Source organism: Herpailurus yagouaroundi, unplaced genomic scaffold (assembly GCF_014898765.1).
Source record: "Herpailurus yagouaroundi ecotype Mexico unplaced genomic scaffold, PumYag 207, whole genome shotgun sequence".
Taxonomy (NCBI): Eukaryota; Metazoa; Chordata; class Mammalia; order Carnivora; family Felidae; genus Herpailurus; species Herpailurus yagouaroundi.
Genome location: NW_024412438.1, coordinates 3919354 through 3930135, shown reverse-complemented (window position 1 = coordinate 3930135; position 10782 = coordinate 3919354). Strand labels below are relative to the sequence as shown.

Genomic DNA, 10782 nt, shown 5'->3' with positions numbered 1-10782 from the left:
GCTGGCAGGGTCAGGGGGCTGGCAGGGGGAAGGACAGATAAGAGGCCCGGTCAAGGTCAAGGAGGAGGAGGCTCACCATAGATGACGTCCTGCTGTTTCATCACCTCCTTCTTCTGCTGCTGCAAGAAGCTGCTGTCCACGGCTAGGCTCCAGGAGTCGGCTGCAAAGTCCCTCTCGTCCGTCTCAAAATCACTCATCAGCTCACTGTAGATCACCTCTGCACCTGGATGCCAGCGGGGCCCGCGACTCAGAGCCTGACGCTCCTCCCCGGGTCCGGGCCCCTGAGACCCTTCCCGCCCGGCCACCCGCAGGCCTCCCGGGCCAAGCGCTCACTCACCTTCATCGATGAGGGACTCCACGGACAGGGCCCTGTTCCGCATGTTGAGGGAGTCTGTGGACTGGGACAGGATTCGGCGCAGCCCCAGGGGGGACTCGTCACTGAAGTGTCTGACGGAAGAGGGTCTGTGTCACCTAGACTCGGGCAAGAGAGCCCTCCCTAGGTGGGGAACTGAGGCTGGGGTCTGAGGGGCACTCACCCTGAGTCCTCCTCCTTCCCTGTCCATCTACAGTTCTGAACCTAGGGCGGGAAGGGCCCCGCAGGCTTCCTGCTCCCCACTGCCACTCTCTGCCCGCCTGGCTGTCCCCTCCCCGAGCAGAGGCTCACCCAGCGATGTTGGTGGTGGAGACGCTCTTGGCTAAAGACAGGGAGGAGCGGCCGCGGCGAGAGCCAAGCAGAGACTGCCGGAAGCTGTCGGAGGGGTAGATGGCGGAGCTCGGCCGCTCCCGGGGGGCGGCTGGAGGGGAGACCGAGCAGGTGTCAAAGCTGCAGCTTCCCCGGGCCCAGGCCTCCCAGGCTCCTCTCCCACCCTCAGCCCTGCCCCCAGTCAAGGAAGGATCACAGTGGTGCCAGCTTACACGTGTGCAGTAACATCTGTCTTGTCCCATTTCTTCCCCCAAACAAGCCTATGAGCAAACTGAAGCTCAGTTAAGGTTAACAGACTTGTCCAGGGCGACTCGGCTGGTGGCCGAGTGGGGACTCAGACTCTGGTGTTTCTGACTAAGCACCTGCTCCGTCTGTTACACCAGAGCCGTCTGAACCGGCTCGTGACAGCTGCCTCCGACACCCCCAGGGCAGCGTCCATGCTCGAGAGACCAGCCAACCCGGGGCCCTCACCCCCATCTAAATTCTGCCCCGACAGCCCCAGCATCCACTTCCAATCAAGGGGGCAGCAGAGCCAGGGTACTCTGGGGAGGGGCCGCCTGCGTGCCCTCACGACTCACTCTTACTGCGCAGTGAAACAGACTGGAGGGCAGTGCTGTTCTTTAGTAAGGCAGCTTTCTGTTGCTGTGGGACAGAGCAAAAGAGAGACACCGAGGACAGCCGTCACCAAGGGTCACCCCCGCAGGCACGGGCAGGCGCTGGGCGGCTGACCCCTTGGGAGAAGGCCGGCGGCACGGTCAAGGGCACAGGGCGGCTGAGCCCAGCACTAGGGGGCCGTGCCCAGAGCAGGAGGCTGGCCGCACGGGGCCCGAGGCCTGGGGCTCACGGTGTGGACCGCCCCACGGCGAGGAGAGGGGTGGAGGAACACAGGGTAAGGAATGAAGGAAGAGGCACACTCACTACCCTCTCCCCCAGCCCGCTGCCCTCCCGGCCGTCTCACCTTCTGCTTGACCTTGGTGCAGTTGGCGAGGGTGTCTTTACAGCGGTTGTGGATAGTCACATTGCAGGCTGGGGGGGTGGGGTGGGGTAGAGAGGGTGAAGGGAGGGCCGGGTGGTACGGGAGGGGACGCACCCACACGCAGACACCCGTCTCCCCCTGGCCACGCACTCTGAGACTCCCCTCGTCCCCGACCTCTCTCTCAGCCACTACCACACCCGTCCCTCCTCTCCCCTCCCCTCCGCCTCCCCCTTCCTTCCAGCAGGAAATCGGGTGAGGGGGCGGAGGGGGCCGCCGCAACTAAGCAATCCCGACTCAAAGGTGATCTGAGGGGTGGACCAGAGGGAAGGAGGGGTTATGGCTGCCAGAGCTGAGCTCAAGGAGCACAGGGGTGGCTGAGAGTGGCAGATGGCAGAGGACGCCCACGGGACAGGAGAAGGCACGGAGTAGCTGGGTGGGGGCCAGGGGCAGGGGGGCGGCCAGCGTCCCCGGAGCGCCCAGCATGTGGTCCGCATTTACTTGATCCTAACAACCCGTTGGGGCAGATTCAATTATCCTCATTTCATAGACGAGGAGCCTGCCTCCCGCAGAGGTCAAATCGCCTGCCAGAGGTCAGCCCCCCAGTGGCAGAGCCGGGATTGAAACCCTGGTCGTGTTCTTTCTGATGAACCACATGTTCACCCACCAACTGTAGCCAGGCCTAAGCACTTCGCGGGCGAGTAGAGCCGGTGCTGGAGCGGGGACAGGCCCTGCCCGGTCCCTCTCCAAAGCCCGTCGGCCCTCCCCACCTCTCGGCTCTGACTCCTGCCTGCCCCTTCCAGGCCCGGGGCCTGTCCCCCACCCAGGGCCGACCCACAGCCCCCACACTCCACCTGCTCCTCTCCCATCACCCGCCCTGCCATGGGGTAAAAGAGGAGGAGAGGAAAGGAAAGGAAGAGTGGCCTGGCCTTGGCAGTGAGGCTGTCCCTGTCCCCAACACGCCTCAGCCCTCTGCCCTCTCCCGCTTCCTCCGCCTTGTCCAACACAGGAAACTCTGCCGACTCCTTCAGACAATACCCAGCCCCAGGCTCACTTCCACAAATACAAGGCCAGCAGGGTGGGGTGGAGGGGAGGGCGGGAGGGGGCTGGGGCTGCCCCACTCCCCCGGAGCTCCCTTCTTCTACCCCCAGCACCCAGTGTCTCTGGATCAAACCTCCGCTTTCCACCTGCTCTCAAAATAGCACTTGCTGCCTGCCTCCCCGGTTCCCCTGGCAACAAGCTTCCCGATGGGGACCTCTGTCAGGCCTCTGCGGGGTCTAGACTGGGGTTCCCTCCTCGCCCTCCTCACTCTAAGTCGGGGACTGAGGAAGCGGGGAGGCCTCACTGGTTCTTCCAGGGGCTCCTGCCCCCATTCCACGGGGGCCGAGAGGCTAGAGCCCCGGTCCTGCCGCGGCAGCAGGTGAAGATCTCAGAGGCGCTGCAGCCAGAGGCCGCTCTGCTATACACTGGGGGGAGCAGGAGCCTTCTGGGCGGGCGCGCAGGCGTGCGGGGAAGGACGGCACCCGCCTTATACCTCCTGCTTGCAGGGCAACCCTCAGATGCGGGCGAAGGTCAGGAGTTCTGACCTCTACCCCCCCCCCCCCCCCGCACACATCCCTGCTCTTCTCCCTCTTTCTATCAGTCACACTAGAAATTTGAGACGGATGGTCCTGATCCTGTCCTCTGCTTCAAACTGCAGAGGCTAAAAAAATTTCAGGCTCCACCCAGTCGATAGAAAAGGAGGAGCAAAAAGGGACCCTGATGCCCTGAATGTCCAGTCCTGCCCAGGAAGACCGGCAGGACCAGGTGCAAGGCCCAGCCGGCCACCCGGCTCCCCTCACCGCCCCCCGCCCCCAGGACATTCCTGATCCTTCTCCAAGTAGTCCCCCTAACGCTCGGCAGCTGCTCGGGGGAGCCAGGGGACACCCAGCGGACAACAGCTGCAAAGGGAGCCACCGGCCTCCCCGGCCCCCCCGGCCCCCCCCCCCCCCCCCCCCCCCCCCCCCCGGCCACCATCCCTCGCAGGGAGGGAAGGGAAGCAAGGGAAGCACTGGGCCCGGCTGGGACTCCGGGAGAGTGACCCTGTGCATCCAGGGCAGAAAGGACGGAGGGCAAGGCTGGGGTCAGAGCGACATCCAGGGTGCAAATGACTCACTTGGACAGATGAGGGCTTCCTTGGCCGTGATGCTTTTGTTGCAGGCATAGCACATGGTCATGCCCGACACGGAGATGGTGGTGAAGAGGTGCCCGTTGGTGTAGCGGGCGTCCTTGGCTTCCTTCATCTTCTCCTTCTCGCGGGTCTGCGGAAGGGGCGAGAGACGGGAAGTGAGGCCGGGAGACAGCCGGCGCCCGAGGCGTCCAGAGACAGGCAGGTCGAGGCAGGTCGAGGGAGCAGAGCCCGCGTGGGGCTGCCGGAGACATAGCGCTTCCCACGGGAGGGTCCGCCGCGGGGTCAGCGGCAGCCGTCGGGAGCGACCGGCCTCGACCTTGCCGGCCTCCCCCACCCCCGGCCTACCTGGCCCCTGCGGCTGGGCTGCCTCCGGTGGCCGCTCATCTCCCCGGCTCCAGCCCCTGCGTCCTCACCGCACCTCCCAGCCCTGCTGCACTCGCCCCCGGGCTGCTGTGCGCTCTCCTGCGAGCGGGGAAGATGCGCAGAGGAGGGAGAGCAGGCGAAGCAGAGGGTGCCAGCTCACCAGCGCGTTCCAATCCATGGGAGTTAGCTGCTCTGATAACCATGACAACGGGTGTCGCGGGCTAGGCAGTCACGGTGGGGGGCAGGAGAGCCCCTTCTCAGATTGGCTGGAGGGCAGAATGCCTCCACGGTCGCCCCCACCCAGAGGTCAGGACCCCACTCGAGGGTCCCCGTGGGAGGCCAGAGCCTGGTCACTCCTCCTCCCTGGGCTCTTTGAGGAAGGAAACTCAGCCCACGGGTCTCCTTCCTCCCGGCAGGAAGCCGGACTTTTATTCCTCATGCTGCCCTCCAAAACCTAGGCCAGTGCCCGCGGCCACTGCCCACCCTCTGGCTCCACCCTCCACCCTCCGGCCACGACACCGGTCTTCCGGCTCCGGCGACACGGGGCACAGAGTACCTTCCTTGGGGTCCCGGAGGCTGGCATCCCTGTCCCGGCCTTCCCTCCTCCTGCAGCCCCAGCCTCTGCAGGTCAAGTCTCCTCTCCTCTGCCCCTCAAGTCCCTAAGCTTCCCCAAGAGCCCGAGACGGTGGGAAAATGGGCTGCCTTTCTTCCTGCCTGTTCCAGGACCTTCCTCAGTGGTCACCTCAGACCCCTGGAGTCCCTGTACAGAGAGGGTAGCACGCAGGACAGGGGCTGGCAAGACCCGCCCCACCCGCCCCACCAGATTTCCAAGCTCTCAGGAACCAGAGTGGGGCTCAGATTGCTGAAGCTGAGGGCAGGCGACCTAAAGTGGAGGGCACTGCCCAGGGCCTTGGGACAGAGGATGTAAAGCCAGGGGACAGCCCTTGGCCTGGGCCCTCTCGGCCCCTGCACACAGCAGCTGGGAGGCTGGGGGGAACCACACTGCGCTGGTGTGGGGCTGGTGCTCCGGGCTCGGGACAGAAAAGGGAAGTGTGTAGGAGCTGAGTCAACAGCACAGTGGCCACAGTGCCTAAGGCCTCTGGGGTCCAGGGTCCTCCCCTCACCCCCGACTCAGACGCTCCAGGTCTGTCAGCCAACAAGCACAGCCTGGGGGTCTCAGGGTGTGTTCCCCACTTCCGATCACCCACTTTCCCCCCTCCTCCTCCTCTTCCCATTTCCTCCTCTCCTCCCTCCTCCGGGTCATCTCCCCACCCCCAGCCTTCCCCTTCTCACCCGCTCCCCCCGCCCCGCTCCCAGGCCTGCTTAGGGAAGCTGACTCCTGTGGTCCTGGCCTCCAGTGTTCCAGGCCTCCAATTTTCTACGCTGGTACCTACCCATCCGGACCTCTAGAAAATTCTCCCTTTGGGCTAACTTCACCTGTCTTGCCCCAAATTGTAGCTCCTTAGAAGATCAAATCCTCCTCGGAATCACAACCGTATAGGACCTCAAAGACCAAGTGCCTGCATCTCACCCCTTGCCGCACACCCTCTCTCCCCTGCACTCCTGGCCTCCTCTAGGACACCGATGAGAAGTCTGAACGCTCGCTGGGCTTGAATTGAAAGCAGCAAACCAGCAAACATGAAAATCACACGGGAAAAACCACATCTGGAAGGGGTAGCGGTGCAGGTCCACCCCGTGCAAGTCCCCTCCCCACCCCCTGCGCCCTCCGCCACCTGGAGGCTCCCCCTGTACAGAGGCAGGGGAGGGAGGGCGAGGACGCGCAGCCAGAGCACAGGGCTTCTGGGCCCTTCCCTGCCTGCCATCGACGCCCCACAGAGGACCCAGCCCCTCTGCTCCCCACACTCACCCTCTCTCCGAGGGGCCCCCTCTGTAGGTGAGCCAGCAGCGGGCAGCAGCCACAGCAGCACATCCCACCTCGGGCAGCTAGCGGCCCTGGCACCGCCTAGTGCTATTGTCCTGGCCCAGCCTGTGCCCGCCCCAGGGCTCGGCCAGGGGGACGGAAGGACCCAGGACCCACCACTGGGGGGAGGCTGTCCCTGAGACACAGTGAGTGGTGCCCGCCTCTCCATCCTACTCTTTTCCAGGTATTCTGAGGACGGTCCCGCTGGGCTCCAACCCACCCGCAGGACAGCCTGTGGGGCGAGCACTGGGCCACGACCCCTGATCTACACTGGCCGCGCCGAACGTGCAGAAGCCCTTGCTTCGGGGCTCAGTCCTCCGACTGGTCAGCCCTGCTCATCCGCCCCACGGAAGCCTGGCGTCCGGAGGCAGGGAGGAAGGCGCACTGGGTCGGTCCCCCGGCTCGGCGGCCTGTCCAACAGGCACTGGGCGCACATTTGCAAGGGAAGGGAGGACGATCGCGAGGAGGGACGGCGGACACTGAGGCCCGGGGTCCAGCAGCACCCTCACCCCGCTCCGGGGACCCCTCAGTCCTCACTGGAGCACCCACCCTTCTTTCTACTCCACTTCCTTTGAGCCCAGACCCTGAGGGTTTCCTCTGGGGGCCCGGAGAGGCCGACCCAAAGCTCCCCTCCGTTGTCCCTCCAGATCGTGGTCACTTGGGGGCAAGAAAGGCGAGGGGACGAGGGCAGTGTCCCCGTCTTCCCCCTTCTCCCCACTGTGCCTCCCTCAGCGGCGAAATGAGGAAAATGGTGCTGTGTGTGAGGAAGGCACTGGGAGCTGGGCTCCCTGGTGGGCAGCAGTGGGTGGCAGAGCCCCCCCGGCAGGTGGGCGCCTCTCCCAGCAAGGCCCCGGCGCTCATTCTTCCACCGGGCGTCCACGCCGCGACCTCCGGGGCAGTCATGTGGTGCTCAGAGCCACAGCCCCTTCCTCAAGATGGTGAGGCCCCTGCAGGGTGACCAGAAGGCACCCGAGGGTCCCGCTGGGATCCAAGTCACCTGCGGCTCGGCGCCTGACCAGCCGGGGCGCAGAGTCATAGGCGGTGGAGTGCACGGGGTCGTGGGGATGGGGGCTTTGGGCTGGGAAATGAGCAGACAGAGGGTGCCTGGCCACAGGACTGAGAGGAAGGCCAGGCTCTGCTCCTTTGTGAGCTTCCCGGCGACAAGATAAAGGCAGCAGCCCGAGGAGAAGGTGGCCAAAGCCGGAAACATAACACAGAAAGACATCACCGGACACACAAAGGCACTTAATAAATGCTTGCTCGATGAATGAGAATGACACGCCAGACAACGGGGGTGGAGGGGGCACACTGGCGGAGCAGCAGAGGGGCGCTAAGGGCCATGGGGAACAAAATCAGGCCGGGGACCCTGCAACTCAGGCCTCCTGGACCCCAGCCTGCCCCCTGCCCGGCCACACCTGTCGGGTCAGGAGAGAGACAGCAGAGGGGAGGGCGGGGGGGAGAGGCAAACAGACGGGCATTTGTGCAGGCGAACAATAGCCGTGCCAGGACTCCCTGCCCTCCTGGCACAGGGCAGGCCGGCTGGGCTGGGAGGGGGCAGCTGCTGCCTGCACCCCCTCCCCCAAGACACACAAACAAACCCAGGAGGGTCCAGCCAGCTTCCCTCAGCCATATCTCTCACCAGCTCCAGGAGCCCTGGCCAATCTGCTCACTCAGGCTACTAGACGGCCCTCAAACCAGAGACGGAAGCTAAAAATGGAACTACTTCCAGAAAGCTCGAGCCCCCTAATCTGGTGACCGCGGCTCAAGACAGTAACCCAAAGCATCTGGGGACAGACAGCCACACACGCACGCACACGCACACACACACACACACACACACACACACTCAACACAGGTCACACGCTTGCATGGGACTCACACATTCAGATCTGTCCCCTCCAGGATCCAAGGTCGGTTCCAGGGAAGCCAGGACTGAGCTCAGGCCCCTCTCTCTGTCCTTTGCTGAGCCCAGCCGGCCCTTCCCCAGGCACCAGCAACCCCTGTAGCAGTGACTTCCCTTCCTCGGCTCGGTCCTGAACCTCCATGACCCTAGAACCTCTTCCTGTGCCCCTAAAAGCTTCAACCTCCCCGGGACCCTCAGTTCCTGCAAAACTTCCTCGCAAAACTGCCAGCCAGCCGGGTCAGCCCCTCCCTGCTCACCGAGCCCTCCTCCCCGGGCCCAGCTCCTCTCCCAGTCCATCCTGCACACAAAGCCAGCCACCTCTCCTTACCCAGAACAAAGAAATCGCCTCTCCCTCTCTCCCACTCCACCTGCCCCACACACGCCACTGCTGGGGGCCTGGAGACTCCAAGGGAACCCCAGCCTCCAGGGCCGTCCTGGAGGCCCCTGCTGGCCCCTAGACAGGAAAGGACCCTTTGTTCTGACACATGAAGGTTAGGATTTGGGTGGGGGAAGAGCAGGGGGCCAGAGGGAAAGGGGCCTGTGGGGTCTGGAGCCAGGGAAGGTAGGAAGTAGAAAGAATGGGGAGTGGAGAGAAAGGGGTGACGGGAACAGACACGTGGGGAGGGGCTGCAGTCAGCCTCTGTGAAGCTGGGAGGAACAGGGTCTTCTCCCTCACAGTTTCTCCTTCTCTGAGAAGTCCCGGGTGTCAGGCAGGGAAGGGGGCAGGGGTGTGGGCTCAGGGCTTGGTCTGACCCATCCCTCCAAATAGGTAGCAGGGGAGACCATCTTCCTCAAATAATCTCATTTCCAGCAGGGCCCCTCTACTTCCCACCACAGTATAAAAAGAAAGGAGACAGCTGGTGCGCTGGGGGAGGGGGAAGAGGGGATCCAGGGTTTGTTGGCCAAGCACCAACTCCCCCCTTCTGTAACCACAGCTTTCCGGAGGCGGCCCTCCCCTTCCGACCAACCCAAACCGACAACCACCCTCCTCCCTGCGGCGCTCTGCCCTCAGATCCACCCACTCAGTTCCCCCCCAAGCCCCCACTCCCCAAACCACAGCAGGCCCCAGGACAGAAGGCGCCCCAGTCCCCCCGCTACTAGAAAGACCAAGGCATGAGGACCCAGGTATCTGGCCCCCCAGCTCTTTCCGATGAAGAAGGACTCCAGTATCTACCCTTCCAGAGGCCCTGTCTACACCCCTCTCCAGGTCTGCCCCCCACGGCTCCCTCTTGGCTTTCCTTTTTAGGGTGGAACCAAATTTCCGTGGTTTCAAAAAAACCTCTCCGCCCCCCTTTGGCTCTACTCCAGGGTCTCAGCTCAAACGGTTGAAAAATAAACAGACACTCAGGGCTGGGGCCTGGCCGGGCCGGGGTTGAGCAGAGCCCGTCTGCCACCCCACGGCTCCAGCACACTTCCTGTCTTAGGCTCTGCTCAAATCCCCAGTTGCCTTCCTGTCGGCAGACTCTCATCCCGGCCCCCCGAAAGGGAAAGTTCCAGGATGGAACCTCTCCCAACTTAGCCTGGAGACAGGTAGCCAGGCTAGGAGTTAGGAGGAGTGCGGGAGGGCTTTCCACCATTTTCCAGGGCTCCCAGAGGGCACTGCCCCCTTGCTGCAAGCACCGTGGGGGTGATGGGCACTGGGGCAGAGGGAAGGGCACTGGGGGCAGGGCACTGGCGGCAGAGGGAAGCCAGAGATTAAACCAGCTATTGGCGGGGGCCTGGCCCTCCTGATAATGGGTACAGTGTGGGCGACCTGGCTGCTGGGAGGCGCTGTCTGCATGCCACGGGCTGCCGGCTCTAACCTGTTCACGGACACCTCGTTTCCCGGGGTCTGGGGTGTGCAGAGGTCATGGCTTTGGAGAGTGGGCCTGGCTACAAAGACAGGGATAAAGGATACTTGGGAAGGAGCGAGGGCCAAGGATAATTATACCCCAGACTCTGGAAATGGAAGGTGAACGGGTCCCAGGGTGAAGAGTGAAGGAAGGGCTAGGGAGAGGAGGGAGGAGGGGCGACAGGGGCACAGAGCCGGCCAGCCGGTCACCTTCGGGGTTTCACGCAGGGAGAACAGGGGGCTTGGAAGCTGGCGGGTCACACAGGGACGGCGACCCGAGGCCCTGTGTTCCAGAAACAGGTGTGCCCAGGGCCCCGGAGGACGGAGGAAAGGATCCCAACTACACAAAGACCTCTGCTCCCGGCGCCTGAGGGTGATGGCTCCTGGGGGGAAGTACGCCGTCCCGACCCCAGCCACCCGCCTACCAGAGGGGAGAAGTGAATCACAGCTGGAAAGCCCGTGGGGGGGGGGGGGGGGGGTTGGCTTGTGGGGGGGGGGGGGGGGGGCGGCGGCGGCGGTGCGGGAGGGAGGAACCGGGAAACCACCCCTCCAGGCCCCTGCGCCGGATGGCGGGGACAAAGGGGGATGAGCACGCCGGCGACCGCGGGGCGCAGGGGCCCCCGGGCCGAGGGGAGCCCCGCCGACACGCGCACCTCCCTCCTCCCGCGCGGTCCCTTCCCGGAGCAACTTTCTTCCGGGCGGTCGGGCCGGGAGGGGGTGGGGGTGGGGGTGGGGGGCGGCGCGGGACGCCCCCCGGGGCCCGGCGCTCCCTCCCGGCCCCGCCGCCCCGCGCCCGCAGAGCCCACCTTGCTCGCCAGCTCCCGGCTCCGCTCGGTCCGCGCGCGCGTGAGCGACTCGATCCGAGACATGGTCGGGGCGGCGGCGGCGGCGGCGGGCGGTCCCGGGACAGGAAGGCGG

General features: G+C 64.7%; 1 protein-coding gene across 13 annotated transcripts in view; it reads right to left on the bottom strand.

Moving 5' to 3' along the window:
- Positions 1–10782, bottom strand: part of ARHGEF2 (Rho/Rac guanine nucleotide exchange factor 2) — a 28462-nt gene that overhangs the window by 12437 nt on the left and 5243 nt on the right. For 3 of the 13 annotated variants that reach the window (XM_040452663.1, XM_040452664.1, XM_040452668.1), the window contains exons 3-8: positions 3832–3976; positions 1662–1729; positions 1282–1345; positions 665–794; positions 338–447; positions 77–223 (exon numbers count right to left, since the gene is read on the bottom strand). In XM_040452663.1, the coding sequence (XP_040308597.1) occupies positions 77–223; positions 338–447; positions 665–794; positions 1282–1345; positions 1662–1729; positions 3832–3976 (664 nt within the window). The other 10 variants (XM_040452665.1, XM_040452670.1, XM_040452666.1 and 7 more) reach the window with 9 other exon arrangements.